At 37.9% G+C, this 20,958-nt stretch overlaps 1 protein-coding gene across 2 annotated transcripts in view; it reads left to right on the top strand.

Moving 5' to 3' along the window:
• EDIL3 (EGF like repeats and discoidin domains 3) overlaps positions 1 to 20,958 on the top strand; it is a 247,748-nt gene that overhangs the window by 147,086 nt on the left and 79,704 nt on the right. For both annotated transcript variants that reach the window (XM_051643225.1, XM_051643224.1), the window contains one exon: positions 5,720 to 5,833. In XM_051643225.1, coding sequence (XP_051499185.1) covers positions 5,720 to 5,833 — 114 coding nt within the window. The remainder of the gene's footprint in view (positions 1 to 5,719; positions 5,834 to 20,958) is intronic.

The raw sequence follows: 20,958 nt of genomic DNA, 5'->3' as shown, positions 1-20,958 counted from the left end.
GAATTTGGGCTAAGTAAAGAGCAGGCAAGCAGGGGACAGGAACAAGATACTGTTGTGTATTTGCTGCCAAAACACAAGCTGCGTTGGCAAAAGCAGCTGGCTGAGCTTATCAGTCCCTTTGTCACAAAAAGTCAAGTTTATACCGAGTAGCTTCCTGAAGAACTCAAAATTACTGCAAGTAATAATTAAATCTCTGTTTATAACAATTACATCATTTTTATGCCCATTTCATGTGGGATAATTTTTCAGATAATTTTTCAGGAAAACACGTGATTGTATTTAACAGGTAAATTAGAATTATGTGTTTTTAAATATACTATGTTTGGAAGTACAGTACTAGTTTTTAATAATACATTATTAAAAACTTAAAGGATTAAAAAAATTATTAATCCAGCAAAGACAGACAAAACCAGAGAACTCTTCCTCATCACTGTGTTAAACAGCAAAGTTTTCTCACCCACTTCCTGACAGCATGCTTCTGTTCCAGGTTGCACAATGTGCTTCAAATAGAAGCATGCTTAGTAGGCTGGTAGTTATGATTTGATGTTAGGTAATAAAATACAAATTTAACCATCTTCAATACGAAAGGAAGCCTGTACTTACTAATCAGCTCTCTTAGTCCTTCAAGCTATTATTTGGGGAACAGTCTATTATCATTATCTATTTTTTCCTTGTTTCTGCACTATCAATTTCAGTATCCATCCTCAGTAGAGAAATCCTGGGGGACTGGGCATGGAGCTTGTTGTTTGTTTGTTTGTTTTTACTTGGGTTTTGTCTTCTTGGTTTTGGGGTTTTCTTTTGTTTTCTTGGTTTTTTTTTTTTTTGTTTTGGTTTAGTTGGGTTTTTTTTGGTTTATTTTTTAGCTAACCTGGATACTATTCAGAAATACAGGCTTCTCCTGTGCTGGCACTGTAACCTCTTCAGGAGCCCATTTCACCCAGTATTTAAACCTCACTAGGTCTTCTCTGATGAACTCTGGATTCTTTGGAAGTGCACAGTACACAGCTACACTGTGTAAGATTTGTATCTAAACTACACTTCAAAATGTGAGCCAGGTTAAAACCTAAGCTTACCTGAAAAATCATGAGCAACCTACAGTGATTTTACTTTGTATTAATTGGTTTATATTAAAAGCACATCCTTCTAGTGTAGGTAGGTTAATTGCATAGTCGGTTAAAAGTTTGTATCTGACAACATAGAGAGAGGTTTCCTTTAGGAGACTTTATTGTCGCTAGGACCAGCTAGTCCAGGAACTCTGGCATTTTAAAATTTCTGATTGAATTTACTTCTAATCATGACAATATGACAAACTTTAAAATGGTATATAATTATTGCAGCTGGTGTAAAGTTTAGTATCATAATTGGCACATTTAGGAATTTGAACAAAAGTTGACCACAATTTGCAGGAACCACTTTTAATAACATGTGCTTATCTACATATGTAATCAAATTAAATAATGAATAGTGAATTAAATACTTCTGTAGATCTTGTGCTATTTTCTTTAACACAGTTTATTTCATTATCTTTCCAACTAATGTCTGTTCTGGTGTCAAATATGATGCTACAATGAGCTAGTCTTTCTTCATTCATGGAATGTGACATATTTGTTTGAACTGATGGGACTAAAGGTTCTCAAATTACTGGGAAAAGTGACTGTAGGATTCAGGCAACAAAGATAATAATAAAAAATTCCATCTTTCTGCATTGTTCATACCTAATTGCTCCATAGGGATAGAATAGGAGGATTGTTTTAAAAGTATCTGGTACATAAGGTTCAGTGTGTTTTCTACATCATTGCATAGACAATATGAAATATGCTGGAAAGTCATGCCTTTTTTTTCTTACATAGTTCAATATAAGTGGCAAATTAGAAAAATATTAAATACCTTGAGAAGATATTATCTTTACACAGAAAAGCTTTTAAGAGGATAAATTACTACCTTTTATTTCACCAAGTAAGAGATAGTTCATGTGTTCACTTAATGTTATTTAGTTCACGGTGACCTTGGTATTTTTTTCCCACAAATGTGTTAGTTTGTATTAAAATGATGAATAACCTGATGAAAATACAAGGTTAATGGGCTTTGCTTAAAAGGCAAATAGGGAGCTAAAGAATCTTGTTAAATTTTATAAATACATATAAAGAATTTAATTTACAATTGAGCAGGTTTGTTCTTTGGTTGTTCCCGTGGCAGGTTTTATTTCTCACATACTAAGCTGTTACTCCTCTTCTTCCTCTTTAATAGAGAGAAATGCACCTAACTCTGAATTTTTATTATTCCACTGTGTGTTATCTCATAGGCAACAAATAGTAAGACACAAGGGATTAAAAAGAAGCTTAGAGGTCAGTAACATCAATTTTAGTATAAAAATCTGATTTTTTTCTGATTCAAAGAACTGAAACCAGCCTCCACATTTAGCTGGAGGTGTGTCCCTGCAGTTCCGTTCACAGCAACTGGAGGATTATCACAAAATCACAGAATGGTTGACGTTGCAAGGGAAATCTGAAGGTCATCTGGTCCACCCCTCATGCTCAAGCAGTGCCACCTACATCTGATTGCCCAAGATAGCAGACAAGATGTACATATACAAAAACAAGCTTTATTGTAAATAACAAAGGATCTTGAAGTTTAGTCTAAAGAGGCATACACTGGTTTACTTGAATGTTAGAATATTAGGGTAGGATATTAGTATAACAAAACAAGAAGGTACCTTAACAATAAAATACACTAATATAAATAGTCAATAACTATTACACAAAGGCTAATGGTTTGAGTGGTAGCAACTTATATATTTATAGGCCTTATATTAGATCTAGAACAATGATTAATACCTGTAGGCAGTGTGATAATACAATAACTGCAGTCTTTTCCTTTATGTTTAAAAGGATCCTAAAGTCTTAAAGTTTCAAAGCTTAAAAGTAAGAATTGTCTTTAGTATTTAAAATTAGCAAATGAAGAAGTGAAAAAGAAATTCATGTATAGGGATTTGATATATCTTAGCCATTAGTAGGCTACAGCCAGATGTCTTTTTCTCTCAACCTCCTGAGGAGTAATCACTCGAGCTGGTGTTCCTGCAGGAGGGGAGAAGGTCCAGCACACCTCCTAGGGAAAGTGTACAGGAGTCTCCCCTGTCAAAGATGGGACCAGGCTTTTATACAGTGAAGTGATTGACTGCTGTCATTTAACTACTTAGCCATACCTCCAAAAAACTCAATTGGAGAACAAAAAGGGGAAACAAAGGAAAACCCAAGAAAGCCGTTTCCGTCACTAAGCAAATGATTTCATTTATCTGTCTATTCATGTTTGGTTTATGTTTGGCCTAGCTGGAGCCAAGCTGGGCTCCATGTTCTTCAACACAGGAGGGCAGCTGGTGTTACAGACATCAACTTGTCTTTTTACTGGTACTTTAAAGATAGTTACCAGTTCAGAGTTTACTGTGCCCCTTGCTTTCCATGGAAACTCTCCAACTCCAGGGTAAGGGCAGTGAAACTGAGAGATGGAGAAAAACTGTATCACAAAGGGAAATTGAGGCACACTGATACAGAGTGCCCTGCTACACCAGGACTATATCCAAATATGGGGTTTTTTTATGTCCGAGGATGGAGACTCCACAAAGACTCTGGGCAACTTGTGCCCCTGATCAGTCACTCTCACAGTAAAAAAGTATATATTTTAATGATGTTGAGAAAGAACATCCTGTGTTTCAGTTTGTGCCCATTTCCACTTTTCTTGTCGCTGGGCAACACTGAAAAGAACCTGGCTCCATCTTCTTCTTACCCTTCCTTTGGGTATTTATAAACATTGATGAGTTTCCTCCTGACCCTCCTCTTTAAGCAAAACAGTGCCATCTGTCTCAGTTATTCCTCATAGACTTGGTCCTCATAGTCTCTTAATCATCTTAGTGGCCCTTTGTTGGAGTCTCTCCAGCCTGTCCATGGCACTCTGATACTGGAGAGCCCCGAACTGGTTGCAGCACTCCATGTGGGGCCTCACCAGTGGGGAGGGATCAAAGGAGCACCTCACTTGACATGCTGACAATCAGCCACTCCTCCAGTTTTGTGTCGACAGCAACCTTGGTGAGGGTGTGCTCTGCCCCACCATCCAGACCAACACTTATGATGTTGTACAAGATCAGATTGATACTGGATCCAGGGTACACTGGACTGTAGCCAGTCTTCATACCACTGATCAACACCCTCTGGGCCAGGCATCCAGCCAGTTTTCGACTTACCTCTTATACATTGCACACACAACTTAAAAGCTACACAGCCTTCTAGCTCTGCAGGAGAGACTGGAGGTACAGACTTCTGTGGAGACATCATAAAATCAGTGAGAGCTAGGCAAGATGTGTATTAAAACACTGAATTATTTTACAGAGATTCATAGTAAATATAAAAGATTGAATTAAAAGTGGAAAAATTACGTATTTAGTTCTGTTGACAGAGCTTAATTCTACTTCTGCACAGGCCTTACTGGATTTGGTTTAGATATTTATGTAGCATCTTCTTTAGTTTGTATATACCAGCACAAACCAGATTTACATTTCAGGGACAGAAGCAGATTCAACACAATAATGAAGAGTATTCCTTCAATTCACAGGGCATTTTCAATTCACAGGCCACCAGTGAAGGCAACTGCTACACCTCTGTTAAGTGTCTTCTCATTTGAGCTTATATATGTTATGCACATGTACACTTTATCAGCAACTGTATCCAAAATAAATATGGTCTTCAGCAAAAACTGAGTGAAGTGCAAGCTAGAGACTGGTTTTCTCTTTTCTGTTTTTAATGTATAATGCAACAGGACTTCAACTCCTAATTAAGACAGTGTGGGCTACCATCATTTCAATATTTAAATGTATTCATCAAGGCAGCCATTTGAGACAATAATGTATAAAATGCGTACAACGTTTCTACTCCATACAGAAGAAGCATAAATGCAGAGACAAAGAGTTTTAATTACAATATATCATTATCCTTCATCTGCCTATTTACGAGGACTAAAAAGATTGCATTTGAGAAAAAGAATCTGATACTATATTTGAAGGTTACTGCACTGAAAAACAGAGAGGATTATTATTCTTGGAGCATTTGACAATGTGTACTGGAAAAGGGAAACTCATTAAATTAACCACCTTTTCTGTCTTTTGTGAATTTAATGAAATTTGCAAGCTTCTAGATCAAGCGATTAGTTTCAATTTGCAGATTAACTCATGGACAGAAAGAATGTTTTTTAGACTGTTAAACAACCTTGTCATTAGATGTTTAATGAATTAAGATGAGCTGAGAGACATTCTTAACTAGCATCTCTTGATAAAGAAGTAACTACATTTCTTGAAGTAGCAAAGATCACTAATGAGTACTCTGTTAGAACTGATTTAATTTGTTTTATTTAAGGGCAAACTGTGACTTGTGACCTTTATCCCTCTGGAAGTTACAGTAAAAATCCCTTAGCAAAACTTTAAATTCTGTTATGAGATGGGCCATAGTAAAACTTCAGTAGGTATATGAAACTAGTTACATTTGTATGAGATTGCTTTGTGGGTTTTTTTTCATAAAGCAGACCTTGATTAATCACATCCTTTCCTGAGCATGTTTGCTCATGTCTGTCTTCAATTGCATAAATATGTTGAGTTTTAGTGCTTTAAAACATGTGCTTATTGCTTTTTAAGATTTCTCTTTGCTAGTCCTAACATTATCTTGTGTGATTCCTGCAGATATAAATGAATGTGAAGCTGAACCCTGCAAGAATGGTGGAATCTGTACAGATCTCGTGGCCAACTATTCCTGTGAATGTCCAGGTGAATTTATGGGAAGAAACTGCCAACAGAGTAAGTATGATTTTTCTATGTATTTTTTTCTTAAAAAAAAAATAAAAATATTTTGCAGAAACAGCTATCGTGTACTATGGAAATATTTCTCTAGTCTATGAATACATAATGCTCAAAATAGGCATCTTGTACTTTTCAACATGGAAGAAATTTAAGAGACCAAATCTCTTAATTAAGAGACTTAATTACTTCTGATGTGATGGAAACATTTGCAAAGTTAAAAATTATTATGAAAGAGTATCAAGGAGTAAATGTTGCAAAGTAGAAAAATAAAAAAAATATTTAGGCTAGGGGTTCATATCACCTAGTATCCCACCTTCAACAGTAAATATCAGCAGGTACCAACAAGTGTAAGAGCAGGGCAAAAATGTGTGTTACTTTATCTGACATGTCTCTAGCCTCTGAAATTGATTTTCAGAGAAAATGGGGTAATCAGAGCTATTACATGAAATGATCCTTGCATTTTGTGGATCATCATGTGCGATTTCTTACTGATTTTTTTTATATGTAAAAATAAACTTTGTGAAGTTGTACCTATTATGCTTTATACTTGATTTGGTTGTGAATATATATATATATACACATATGAATACATATTTCTGTTTTGGAGAGCTTATAACAGAAAGTATATATGTACAAAAACCAGAGATTTCCAGTATATTGAGGTAGTGAAAGAATTCTGCTAGTGTCAGTAAAGCATTACTGAATTGCAAAGTATGCTACCTGCAGTCTATCTTTATGGGTCATATTTTGGGCATTTACTCTGGAAAGCCAATCACCTAGTTGAACTATCTTTCTGGAAATGCTTCTGTAAATAAATGTTGATAACTGTGACCCATAGAGAAGAACACTAAGTTATTTGACAGAATAATTCCATTGATTGTTAAAGAGTTTTTATAATTATGATAAGGTTCTGTTTAGCAGCAAAATTGCTTTGGTGCAGCGGTCAACGACAGTGAATTTTAAAATGTGGTTTACAGTAAAAATTTGTCAGCTGCAAATTGTGTATAGGCTGAGAAATTTGGGATTTTTCAACCTGGAGAAGAGAAGGCTCTGGGCGCACCTTAGAGCAACTTCCATTAACTGGAGAGACTACAGGAAAGCTGGGGAGGGGCTTTATATAAGGGCATGGAGCAAGAGGATGAGGGGGAATGGTTTCCAACTGGAAAGGGGTAGATTTAGGCTAGTATTAGGAAGAAATTCTTTAGTGTGAGGGTGATGAGACACTGGCCCAAGTTGTCCAGAGAAGCTGAGGATGCCTCATCCCTGGAAGTGTTCAGGGCCAGGTTGAATGGGGCTTGAAGCAACCTGGTCTAGTGGGAAGTGTCTCTGCCCATGAAGGGGGTTGGAACTCAATTTTTAAGGTACCTTCCAACCCAAACCAGTCTACGATTCTATGCGGTGGTAAAAGGGAGGCATGGCAATGCAGCAGTGGAGTGCAGTGGTACAAAAGCTTCTGTTCTGTACTTCCTCAGGGTAGGGACCCACATACAGATGTGCCACCAACCTGGTTTCTGCAGGATGGTGTCACAGGAGGTGTGTGAAATAAGATGTTCTTTCAAGACTTAAGAGAATGGTAATATATTACCTGAACTTGTCATTAGAAAATGCTACACAAGGTAGATATGTTAATACTTCCATTAGACCATTCTTTATACTGATGTTATTCAGCTAAGCATGTCAGGAGTTATCAATAAATAACAAATAATTAAGGGTGGGAATAATGTTCATGCTGACAGTAATCATAGAACTGCTCTGGTTCAGGAAAGTCAACACATTGTGTAGCATTTCATCTGCTTTTGAGCTAGCTAGCTTTAGCACAGCTAGCACTGAAATGATAGCTTTTCTTTTTATGCCAGCAATATAATTGTGCACTCTGCTGGTTCCTATCAATGTAAGTTTCCTTCTTTTAATGAGAAGTTTAGTTACGTCATCATACCTAATTATGTAATTACAAGTAGTAATTACACAATCTAATTATACCATTAGAATTTTACACATGTTTATACTCATCATATAATTAAATACTATTACACTAATTATGTAAATTACTGATTGCTGTCTCAGACTCACCTAACAAGGCTCAAAGATTGCTAATCCACATCACAGAACATGTGAAATATCCTAGATCAAGAACAAAACAGGCAAGAATGAATCATGCAGTCTTGTTCTTCTGTCATTGCAAGCCTATTCTTGAGGATGCATTTTCTAACAGTATATCTAGTTTAGGATATCTGAAATACCAATGCTTTGTAATAATGACTTCTCATGTCACTCACCAGCTTGAAGTAGGTCATGTCAGATTGTTTTTCCTAGTTCTCCAGAGTTTTCTCTGTTTTAATTCCACCATTTCACTCCACCATATTTTTTCTTAGCTAATCTCCTAAATTATTCCCTTTCATTTTATCATGTGTAGCATTTTCCAGGCATGAGCCAACTGCTGTATTACACGTGGTCCTGCAAGCCTTGCGGGACATCCAAGATCCTTCCGACTAATCCCAATAGCATCTGCTAATCAGTAGTGCAGCTGAAATGAGAGGGAAAGGCTTGTCTAGAACTGAGTACTAAAATAGCACAAAATTACTTAATGAGCTTAGAACTGTATTTGGACCACCTCGACCATCTTCTGAGTCTTCTTCTTGCATGGGTGGGGTTTGGAGTTGTTTTCTAAGGCCTTGGCAATGACATAAATTCCCAGAAGACATGGAGCTGAACTCCTGACCCACACCTCATCAATGCTTCTGCTCCTTTGGGGCTGCCTTCTGTTTTATTTACATATCCTTCCCATTTTGAAGCACTGGCCTGACTTCTCAAGTTTTTTCTAGAGAGACTTAAATTTAGTCTTCTTTCTTTCTTTCTTATTAGCTACTATTATCTTTAGCCATTCAGCCATAAATGATACTTAAACCAGCTGCTTCTCATTGCTGGAATCCACATGATGAGGCTTTTACTAACTCAAAGTAATGTGGAGTGCAAGAGCACTGACAACTTCAAAGTGTATTCAGTTGTTTTGGAATAAGCTTATCAACCTGTTGAGAGATACTTCACTGAACATCTGGTATTTACAGTTTTTTTCCTGCAGCTATTTAGCAAACAGATAATGGAGAGAGACCACCTTTTCCCATCCTCTGAAAGCAAAAGCTGAACTATATTAATTCCATATTACTTTCCAGATATCTTCAGGCCTCAGCATTTCCTTGATGCAGCTGCATCTTCTTCTGTTCTTGCACTCTCTGAACCTCTTTCTTGCTTCTGTGCTGAATTCAAGCTATCAATTATGATTACCTCCATTACAGCTCTCTTTAGTCTTGGAGTCTCTATAAATAAGTACTGCTTGCAAGGCAGATTCTCCTGGGGTTGAAGTTTTTGCTTTCTGGATCACAAAATTCTCTTGCAGGCAACATGAAGCCACTTTCATCAGTGTCAGACTGTTTGCATTATTAAGCATGAATCTGTATTGTTAAAATCTCCCATGAGCAACATGGATTGTGAATTGTAATAGTTTCTGAGGAGTTCTGCAGGTAATTTTTGATCACTTTTTTTTGTTTGTCTGTTTTTAATCTAGCAGATGGTACTATGCAGTGGACACATAACAATTTCACCATTGTGTTATTTTGAAGCTGTATTTTGCTGATTGCCAAGAGCTGCTGCTGTTAAAGAATATGGCAAATTTTCTCGTGTTTTTTCTTTAAAGATATAGATCAAACTATTCAGTGGAAACATTTTGTACGTACGCTATGGCCCCTTCACCTCCTTTTCTGTGCATCCAACATTCCCTTATGTAGGAAGACAGCATTCAGAGCAAGTGCACCAATTTACTTTGTTTTGCATGTCGGAATTTATGCTAAGTAGTGTATTTTAACATTGTTTTCATTTGTTTCCTGTGCTTTGTTTTTCAGTACATTAATGTGTTAATACTGCTCTTCACAAACGCTTCTGTTCTGCCTTCCTTTCTGAAGAAATCAAAGTGGCATTTTTTTATTTAAATGAAAATCTCTTCTTTCAGTGTCATTTTTACTTAAAAATTATCTAAAGATCTGACAGGTCTAGACATAAGAGAGTTTCAAAACATCTGCTTACATACAGCCTTATACTCCCAGTCTAGATGGTGTCTCCTAAAGCATTCTAATGTTCTGTGATTTTAGAATTTTCTTTCTTTCAAAATTGTTCTCAGGAATACAGGACTCCTGCAGCTTGCCTGATTGGTTGTGCAGGAAAAATAACTAGTTTAATGGTGTTTTTTGAAGAGACTGTATTGGTGTGTTATGTATTCAACTTACAAGTGCATTTTCAAGATGGTATCCTCACTGTTGTGACTTCCTGACTTCAGGTGCTTGTCCTTTGAACTCCTCTGCTTGATGCTCACAGTCTTCAGTGAGTCTTAGGTATCTCAGTCTTCCCCAGCTCCAGCTCTTACCAGCCCTGCCTCAGCACAATTCAGGATCCAGAAACCCTCCATGCTTAGGTCAAGAAAAACCCTCCACAAAACGAACATGACAGGGTGAGGGCATGAGAAGTGCATGGGCAAAATAAAACAATTTATGAAACAGTTAAAAGCTGTGTTTTCAGGGGTAAGCTTTATGTCTGGCTAAAAGTTGTCTTCCAATTAAGTTTTGTGTTTTCAAAATATGGATAGGAATCGGAACTTCACAATTTTTTTAAATTTACTTAAATGTAGTAACAGGCTTTCTGGTGCATTCATCTCATGAAAATACCCTGTTAAACTTAGGCCTTTGAGTGCTGGACTGTTACTGAATGGTAAATGTGATCCCCTTACAACCATACCTCATATGCAGATTACCTGCTGGTGAAACTAGGTTTTAAGGTATGAGATTTTTTTTATGCACCTCCAGTTGCCAGTATGTTGTGGCTTAAAGCTTGTGGTGAGCCACTGTGAAACACTTTATTTGACAGGAATCAACATGGACTTGAGTTCCCTAAATTGCTGATTACTACTTTCCTGACAGCTCAAAAGATCAGTTTGAGTATTTCCATGAATAATCCAAGATTAATTTTGGTTTTAAACATATGCTTGGTCATTTTGTATATCTGACACTTTTGTGAGCTGAAATACTGGTGTTACATAAAATGTAGTTAATTTCTGTAAAACAAAATTGGCCAAACGTTATTTTTTCTTCTTGGAATCCCTCAAGATTATAACAATTTATGTTGATATCTACCAACTTACCATGTTTAATCAGTTGGTTCAGGTTTTCAACTTTCATTAGGAAAAAGAATGAACTATAGAGAGAATTGTAGTTCCAAGAAATACTGACTCCTGTGTTTAAAATAAAGGCATTATGATATTCTGCAAAAGAAGACACAGTAATTGATATAAAAATATTTTGTTTGTTGTTTTTGTTTGTTTGTTTTTAACTGGAGTTTCTGTTCCATTTTTATTCATCTTGCCAGTATGTTCTGGAAATTCTGTTAAGGCACATGCTAAACCTGAGAGATTTCTAGGGGACCACTAGATTATCACCTTAAACTGAATCAAGACATATTTCCTGTTGCTCTCTTTCTGCTTTGTTAAGTAAGTGAGCTCATGTATTGCCCTCAAATTCCAGGAATTTCTAAACAGATTTTCTGTTTTTGTCAGAAGTCTGGTATGAAAAGCCCCTACCCCTGTTTTTCATTGCATCATATTGTAAAGTAACAATTCTTTGAAAACTGACATAAACTGTCCCTGGTGCTGGCTGTCAGAGCCTTGCATCAGCTTTTCTTTGTCCATCTTGGTGCTTTTGTGGCTGCCCATGCTGGGCTGATGTTTTACCTGTTTGCCTTGTTGTCCCAGCAAAAACTCATGAAGGAAATAAAAAATATACTTAATAAACCAGATCAATTATTTGATCTGGTAAACTTCACGACCACACAACTACTGGGCTGGTACAAAGGAATGACTGGGGAGAGAGCCTGGGCATAAAATAAAGACTTTAACACCAGTTAAAAATACTAAACAAGACACAATCTAATACAGAGAGTTGAAACTGATATTTAATTAATTTTGAAGGAAAAAAAAAAAAAGATATTTTAATTTTTTTTCCTTAGTTTGTTTCTTTAAAAGATCAACAAATTTTAAAGCTATAATTCTCAGCTTATTTGCCAAGGATACAACTAATAAAAATTAAGTAAATGTATGCATTCCTGTTTGTCATTATTTACATTACAAGTTCAGGTTTTGCATGGAAAAATTAATGCACTTTTATAGTTATATGTATATGTGTATGTGTGTGACTATATGTATACACATAATGCCCTTGAATTAACTTTTTAAAATGTACTCAGGGTAGTTAAATTATCAATTGTATTATGTCCACGCTGGTTAAGGAGTAGTATGTGGTTAATCTCAGGTAAAGGGAAGAACAGAAATATTATTGTGCCTAAAAGACACGTATCTATTTAATATAAAGTTACCAGTAATACTTGATTTATGACCTCCCTAGATGACAGAATTATCTTAGAACAGAAACATACTGGAAATACATTTTGAAAGTGAAAGAGGGAAAATTTTACATGTTAAATGTGACTTTACGTTACCCATGTAATTCAATTCAGTCTAGGTAATTTGTCATGTCCTTTTTTGAACATACTATAAGAATAAAACCAGAAATTCTTTAAGCAGTTAAATTAATGCTGAAAGACAGGGTAAATGGATCAGTAGTGATGTGTTATATCTGTTTTTAACTATTTCAGCAAATCATAGATTAAACACAATTTCTATATTTGCATTGGACAAAAGCCATCCTGAATCACTTGCTGAAACTAATAAGGTTTGCTGAGGCTGCACCATTCTGGGAATATTGTCTGTCTAGCATTTCTGTCTAGTGTATTGGTAGGAAAGTGCAAAGAGGCAGAAAATGCTATAGAAATGACACAATACATTGTTCAAATTGAAATGTCCTCCCAGGCATTTCAATGACCTAGTGAGAAATATTAATCAAACTCTAACACTTCTAATCTTGAGACTTAGAACAACAAAGCACTCTCTGGCCCTTCTGCTGCAGACCTTCTTTGTCCAGGGATCCCATGTAAGATGCAAAGGTGTGCAAAATTAGGCTCAACAGATGAGAATTGTAGTTCTTCCTTTCAACACAACCAGAAAATGAGACTGATCTCTCAGTGTTTGATCTTGAAACAAAGTCTTCAGCCCTATGCCTTTGGGTACATTTTCATCTTGCTGCAGTTGTACTTTACAGCAATGTCTCCCTTTGAAAATTCATTTCTCAATATCTTACTTTGATTAGGCAGTAGAGGAAACAATCTTTACTCAGACACCTGACAGAAACTCATTGTGAAATATTCAGACAAGCCCTTAGGACTCAACAGGCATATTTTAAACATTTAATCATCTCCTTACTTATGTGAGCCATCTAATGCAATGGTAGCTTTTGGTCATGTCAGTAACTACAGTATGAACTCAACCCTATTTTCAGGCATCTATAACTTGGCTTTGTAACATCTCATTTTAGGGTGAACCACCCTATTGTGGTGACTTTCTTGCCATGCTTTCATACTTTAACCTACTGATCTGCTTTTATTAGGTATTGTGTCATTTTTGTCTCATGGTGCCCCTCATCCTCAGTAAAGAGGCAAGAAAATTGCACTGGGGTCAGGGATTCATTCTCCTACCTGTCTTCCACCTGTTTTTCTTCCTTGCAATTTCATTAACAGAATCACAGATGTCCACAAAAAGTAGAAATTAAAAAGTACTTATCTTATAATCTACTCTTCTTGTGTTGGAAGATCTTTTATGTGCATTTTTAAGTGTGGCCGAGTGTATGACAATGCACATTTCAGGATTTCTAAACCTCTGTTCTCAAAGTAGCCTCTGTAGCTCTTGAGTTCCTGGTCTGGTCAGTAATGCAATAATGCAATTCTTTTTTTTTGTCCTCACAAAAATGGAAAATAATTTGCATCTAATTTGAATCTAAGTAATTGGTACTATAACAGAAATAAAAGCCGGATTGTAGTTACTAGAAGCAATCTGAAAACAACAAAAAAATGACCAATAACCCCTCCCAAAAAAAAGTATGGAAAAACATCTTCAGTAAAAGTACTGATGATTATAAAAATATGAAAATAACAATTTACAGCTGCAGTAGGCTTAGCAAAGTTCCCAATAACCAAGTCACAGGACCCTTCTTTCTCTTTCAGTTACTAGTCCAGTTGGAGAACACCTGATTTCAAGGCTAGGTGTTTATAAGATATAGGCTGTTTATTTCAAAATAGATTAGTTGTGGAAGGTGGCTTGTCGTCTGAGTCAGCCTGGTCTAGTCTACTGCAACCCTTTGGTGGACAAAGGGATGAACAATGAAAGGAAAATCACTTCAGTGTCATACAGACTCTCATAACCTTGAGGTCTGCAGTAGTTAACAAACTGGGCACAGAGTAGAATTACAGGTGACTGTGGCAAGAACAAAACTTGAACGTTTGAAAGTTGATTCACATTTTGGAGATTGATTTTGTATTCAAGCCAAACTATGAAATGCAAAAATCCATGTGAACTGAAGAAAAAGTAGAATAAAATGTGGTTATATGAGCCCTAAATGAACTAAAATCTCCAGGCCTGGTACAGCTCCCTCCTGCAGTTTTCAGAAGGAGGAGGAAATGCAATATGTTCAGTGATCAACCTCACTCTGAGGCAAGACTCACAGCTCCTGCTGCTTTGGACAGACGGAGAATCCAATAAAGATCCTGTTCCAGATGGTTTAAGATACATAGGAACAGAATGAGCATTGCTAGTGGGTTACTTCTGTTTTAGTCCCTGACCACCACCATGCTTATTTTTTGCATTCTGTTAGATGACCCAAGGGTTTAGGATAAATTCAGAGTATTGCCAGTGCCTTATCATTGTTTGTGTTGGAAGGCAAAGCAGGATGTCATTCATCACAACTTAGTCTGCTTCCTAGTCTGTTCAGGGTTCAGCATGGAAATGGCAGTCATTCATTTTCTGTCAGATCCCAGGCACATGGCTGTCGCCACCAGCCCAAGAGCTGCCCTATGTGAATGCACCCCTGCAGCTTGGAGGATCAGCAGCCACAGTGCTACTTGTACAACTGATGGTGACATTGCATACCTTTACTGAAGATCAGTTTCCATGTGTAGTTAGTAATATTTAATTGTTATTCTAATAATATCCATTCCCATTTATGCATCCATAGATGAAACCTACTTTCATAATTACTCTGTTCCTATTTTTATGCATTTCATTTTTACCCATCCATGTTTTGAAATTTCATCCAAGGCATAGCATAAAAAGTAACCATGTAATGATGAGGGTGGTGAAGCACTAGCACAGGTTGCCCAGGTAGGTGCCTCATCCCTGGAAACATTCAGGGTCAGGTTAGATGGGGCTCTGAGCAACTTGATCTGGTTGAAGATGTCCCTGCTCACTGCAGAGGGGTTGGACTAAAGGACCTTTAAAGGTCCCTTTCAACCCAAATTATCTATGATACTATTATTCATTATTTTTCTTCAGCATTTCTAAAAAGGATCCTTTCTCTTCTGGATAGCAGTAAAATATCCTACAGGAAAATGAATATGGGTTTCACTGTGATTACTGAAACATCTTTTTCTTCTTTCTTATTGCCTCTTGGCCTTTCCACAGGTGTGTTTTTTTTTCACAATACCTTTAACTTTTCCATCAGGTGCAAATTTGAGTATTGGGTTTTGTCCACTTTTATACATAGGATTTTTTTTTTTTCTGTGATAAAAAATGTCAGGAGGCAAATCCTCAATCATTTCCTTTCCCAAAGCATATGATGGAATCTGTTCACCTCTTCTTATCTCTGCTGAAGTTGGTGGTGAGCAACCCACTGACTTCTCTGCAAGCAAGATGGGACACAAGTTACATGATGTCCTTTAAAAGCTGTGATTTAGTTTTAGACATACATATACAACTGCTGGCAGTAAAGTATTATTTATTAATGAAGTGTATTTGAATGTGTTTGGCTTCTTCACCTAAGAAGTTATATCTGTCTAGCCTTAATTGCACATTGATTTAAGGACAGAAACACTACATTTTTTACGTTGTTCATTATTAGCATTTAGTGATGGAGAATCCTAATCTCAGACACCTTAACGTACTTTAAAAGTAGGGCTTGATTCAATATGGAAAGCCTAATTGCCAGTCATCATCCATCCTAGTGACATCTGTGTCATTTTTACTATGTTTGCAAATTACAAGGAGAGGTAGACCCCAAGCATAGGTTACCTGGGAGGGAGTTGCCTCCCTTCACCTACTGGCTATGCTTCTTTTGGTGCCACCCAGGACATGGTTGGTTTCTGTGCTGCAAGCGCACATTGCTGGCTCATGTTGAGCTTCTCATCCAGCGTCATCCCAAAGTCATTCTCCTCAGGGCTGTTACGGATCCATTCTCCACCAGCCTATATTTGTGCTTGGGATTGCCCCAGCCCAGCAGAAGGACCTTGCACTTGGCCTTGTTGAACTTCATGCAGTTTGCATGGGCCCACTGTCAAGCCTGTCAAGGTCCCTCTAGCTTGTTGACTCACCACACACTTTGGTGTCATTGGTGGCATTGAGAGCACCCTCAGCAAGTTTGCTGATGACACCAATCTGGGTGGTGTGGTTGATATGCCAGAAGGACAGGATGCCAGCCAGAGGGACCTGGGCAAGCTGGAGAAGTGGGCCCAGGTGAACCTCGTGAGGTTCAACAAGACCAAGTGCAGGGTCCTGCACCTGGGCCAGGGCAACCAGAGATATGAATACAGGCTGGGGGAAGACATGTCAGAGAGCAGCCCTGTGGAAAAAGATCTGGGGGCACTAGTGGATCAAAAGCTGGACATGAGCCACCAAAGTGAAATTGCAACCCAGAAGATCAACTGCATCCTGGGCTGCATCAAAAGAAGTGTGGCCAGCAGGGTAAGAGAGGTGATTCTGCCCCTCTACTCTGCCCTGGTGAGACCTCACCTGGAGTACTGCATTCAGCTATGGAGCTTACAACCCTAAAAGGATGTGGACCTGTTGGAGCATGTCCAGAGGAGGGCAGAAAGCTGGAGCACCTCTCTTATGAAGACACAGTGAGGTAGTTGGGGTTGTTTAGCCTGAAGAAGAGAAGACTCCAGGGGACCTTATACCTGAAAGGAGCCTGTAAGAAGACTGGGGAAGACCTGTTCACTAGAGCATGTAATGATAGGACAAGGGTAACAGTTTCAAGCTAGAGAAGGGTAGATTTAGGTTGTACATTAGCAGAAAGTTCTTTAAGATGAGGGTGGTGGATAACTGGAACAGGTTGCCTAAAGAGATTGTGGAGGCCCCATCCCTGGATGGGAATTTTGCCAGACCGCCAGGACTGCAAATATGATGGACCAAGGTTTTGCAACTTCATCAGCCAGTTCCTTCAGGAGCCGTGGATGAATCTCGTCAGGTCCCATGGACTTATTAATACATGCAGCATGTTTGCCTGGGGAGCTATTTTTAAATAGACTATTTACATGAATACATAATGCATGCTTAGCAAAATTTCACTACCATCATATTGGTAATTTTTTAAGAATATAAAAAACCCATTGTATTGGTTCAGATAGTTAAGCAGTCCAGTTGGTTTACCATCACGTCTCTGACTGTGGCAATGACAAACATTATTTAAGGAAACAATGTAGCCTTGGGCAGTTTCTGTCCTTCATACCCCTTGTATCTCCTCCATGTTTACAGTTTCTGTAGGAATTTTAGAGGGCATACCTCTGGTCAGTCTCTTTAGTATCAGCTATGAACCTGTTGTGCCTGAATTTCTCTAATTTCTGTTTGAACCTGTTGATCCTGTATCTGCCTCTAGAAGGCTCACTGTGCAAAGAAAGACTTTCATTTCCATGTTTTAAGCTGCTTTCCTGTGGATTTCAGTGAGTGCTCCTTGTTTTCAGTAATGGAGATGGGATGAACAGTACTGTATTCATCTCATCTATGTTTATGTAAAGTTCAGTCATAGCACTCCTCTGCCTTTTCCTCTCCAACTTGAAAAGTGTTGGGCTTTTTTCCCTTTTCCTATGATACCTGCTTGTTATTTTCCCTTTAATAATTTGAACTGCCTTTCTCCATACTTCAGTTAGCTATACGTCTTCTTGGGATGCAGAAACCGAAACTGCACATGGTATGTGGTCACACCAGACTTCTATGTATCTGTAAAATAATACTCTAGGTTTTGTTCTCAATGCATAGGGTTTTGGCTTTTTGGTTGACAATGCATTTTGAGGCAGTGACTTCAGAGAACTGATTATGATGACCCTGAGATCTCTATTTGCAGTTGTAATGGCCGTCCTCCAAGTCCAGTGTTGCTTAGGCACATTTCATATGTTTTTTTTAATGGATGCGGTATCTTCCATTTGTGTACACTGCAGTTCATCTGTCACTGTTTTGACCACATTTTAACATTTTTTATGTCCTTCTGGAGCTGCTCATCATCAGCGTGGCATTTGATCAAGAGAGATGAGTAGCTTCAAACTGGACGATTTCCCAGTTCATACTTTCCTCCAGGTCACTGATGAGTAAAGCTGAGTCCAGCAATGACCCTTGGGAGATCCCACTGCTGATATTTAATCCTGAAAGGCCACTTTCTTTTCTTTAGTTAGACCTCTGTGTATAGCAGGACCTTTTCTTCACTACCTGTCATGAGCCTTTAATGTGGAACCTTAACATATAGTTTGTGAAAATTCTAGTGTGCTGTATTTCCTTTATCCCTATGCATGCTGTCACCATTAAAGACCTCCATCAGATGAGGCTCTTTTCCAACAGATTGTCTTTATCCAGGTACTTAGTGATCTTAATTAAAGATTCAGCAGCTTACAAGGTGTCAAAGTAGACTCACCTCCCTGGAATTCCCACAGTGCACCCTGGAGCTGGATTTCACAGATGGAAGTGGAGCACTGACCTATCTATCAGTGCAGGGCTGTATCTAGCTTTTTCATCCAGGCACTATTACTAAGAACACTACATAATGAAATCACAGTACTACTAAAAAAAAACAACAAGTCATCATTAGGTGCCAAAAGAACTTGAAAATCTTTTTGCTTTTTTTCTCAGTCTACTGAAGAGTCGATAATTTTATTTTTCAGTTTGTGTCAACATGGAGCTTGTAGAGCAAGTAAAGGCCAAAAGTGAATTTTACAACCTTACTTTAAAAGTATAGAGAGAGCATTTGGTAATGGAAGCTCCTGTATTCACTTAACAGTAACGGCTCTGTTGAGAAGTAGAATGTTACATCCAAGTCCTTTATATTTTATTAGTCCTGATAGCCATTGCTTACACATGTGACCTGTGTTGACCAGTATGATGACAGACTAACACACTGCTGTTGGCTGAGATGCTACATCAGCATAAAGAGCATTTAATCTCTTTGGACGTATCAGCAAATAGGTAGCAATTCTTCCCATTACTGTCTGAAAACCTGTCTTCTGTTGCATGGAACGTAACTAATAACTTCATTTTCATGTCACCTGCTAGACACCTGAAGCTTAACACAATATCATTTGAAAAGTTTGCTTGTCTGAAAGTGTCAGTGAGCTCATTAGCGGCTACTGATGCAAACTGGTAAAGATGTTGCCTTTGACATAAAGTATTTTATGTGAAGGCATGAAACAAGATTAATCATATTCTTCACCCGGGTGCTGCAGTACCACACTGGCTACTTACATACTTGGAATCACACTTGAGATATGAGAGTAATAATAATTACAAAGTTGATGTGTCAAAAAAATTGACTTTGTTTTGATTTAAATCTGTGAAGCAACCTTTCAGAGATAAATGTGTTCTGTTAATCAGATGTCAGAGTTGAATGGCTCTATAAACTTGCTGGGACTGGGCAAAAATGTGCTATTCCATTGTGTAGTTAGGATTCACCTGGAATTTATAAATCCTGGGACTTTCAGTTTGTTATCTAGTAATAAATAAAAACTCTGAAGGAATTGCTGACATTTTATGTTCTCCAAGTCTTCTGAAATGCAAAGTTAAATTCCATTTTGTGCTTTCATTATGCTTTGTGATGGACTAGAAAGAAGAAGACATCATCTGTCACCTTTTCTCAGTGGAAATGCTGATTAAATTCCTCCAGTGGGAATGAAACACATTGATTTGCTCTTGCCTGTAGGATTAGTCTTCAGAACAAAAATTGGCATGAGTTGCTACAACCAAGTTACTCAATATCACCCAGATCAGAACATTGGATTGTGGAAAAGACACTTGAGGTACATGCAGTAAGCAAACAATTTTATTTGCTGCAGAATGATTGAAATAGCCAATAGATAAAATGTGTGAAGCTGAGCTTGTGGTCTGCAGCTGTGTCCCCAGAAATCTTCATACTCCAGTCCATACCATGAGAGCTTGAATAGCTCAAATCCAAAGCAACACTTCACTGAAGTTGGAGATTTTTAGGTATTGATTTAGATACGCATTATTTAGGATTCATTCCAAGTGAAGTGCTTCTGTGTGGGAGGAACTGCAGCAGGCTTAGGCTTTGCTTTTATTTAAAAGTGGTGTTTTCAGAGATGACAGCAGAAGCAATAGCTGCTAGTGGGGTAAAAAGAACCTGTCATGAATTCTAAAGCAGATGAGAGAGCAGTAAGAATGTGCTTGGGAAAAAAGAAAAAAAAAAAAAAAAAAAAAAAAAGGAAAAAAAAAAAGGAGGCCAGTACATGAAAAAAAATGGGTTGTAGAACTATACCAACTGCATCTGTGTAAGCTCCAGCTGTACTGTTATGCTGTGATCTGAGCTCTTGAACTACTGAAGCCAAGCCATTAGACAGTTAATCAGATAATGGGCTGGGATGTGTGACTGTACTTCAGGATCAACTCTCTTGATCTGCTGGCAGTGCTCTGCAGCCCAGCAGGCCGTTTGTCTTCTTTGCCATTAGCGTGCATTGCTGTCTCATGGTCAACCTGTTGTCCATCAGGACCCTCAGGTCCTTTCCTGCCAATATGTTTTCCAGCTGCTCAGCCTCCCCATTGTGTGCTGGTGCATTGGGCTGTTCCTCCCTAGGGACAAAACTTTGCTCTTGCCCTTGTTGAACTTCATGATGTTCCTGTTGCTGAGGGCAGCACACTCATCTAGTGTATCAGCTGCTCCTCAAAGTGCCTAGTTGGTGAGGGTGCATTCCATCCCTGAGCCTAGATCATT

The sequence above is a fragment of the Apus apus genome, chromosome Z (assembly GCF_020740795.1).
Source record: "Apus apus isolate bApuApu2 chromosome Z, bApuApu2.pri.cur, whole genome shotgun sequence".
In the NCBI taxonomy this organism is placed as follows: Eukaryota; Metazoa; Chordata; class Aves; order Apodiformes; family Apodidae; genus Apus; species Apus apus.
This window is presented reverse-complemented; position numbering and strand designations above follow the sequence as displayed.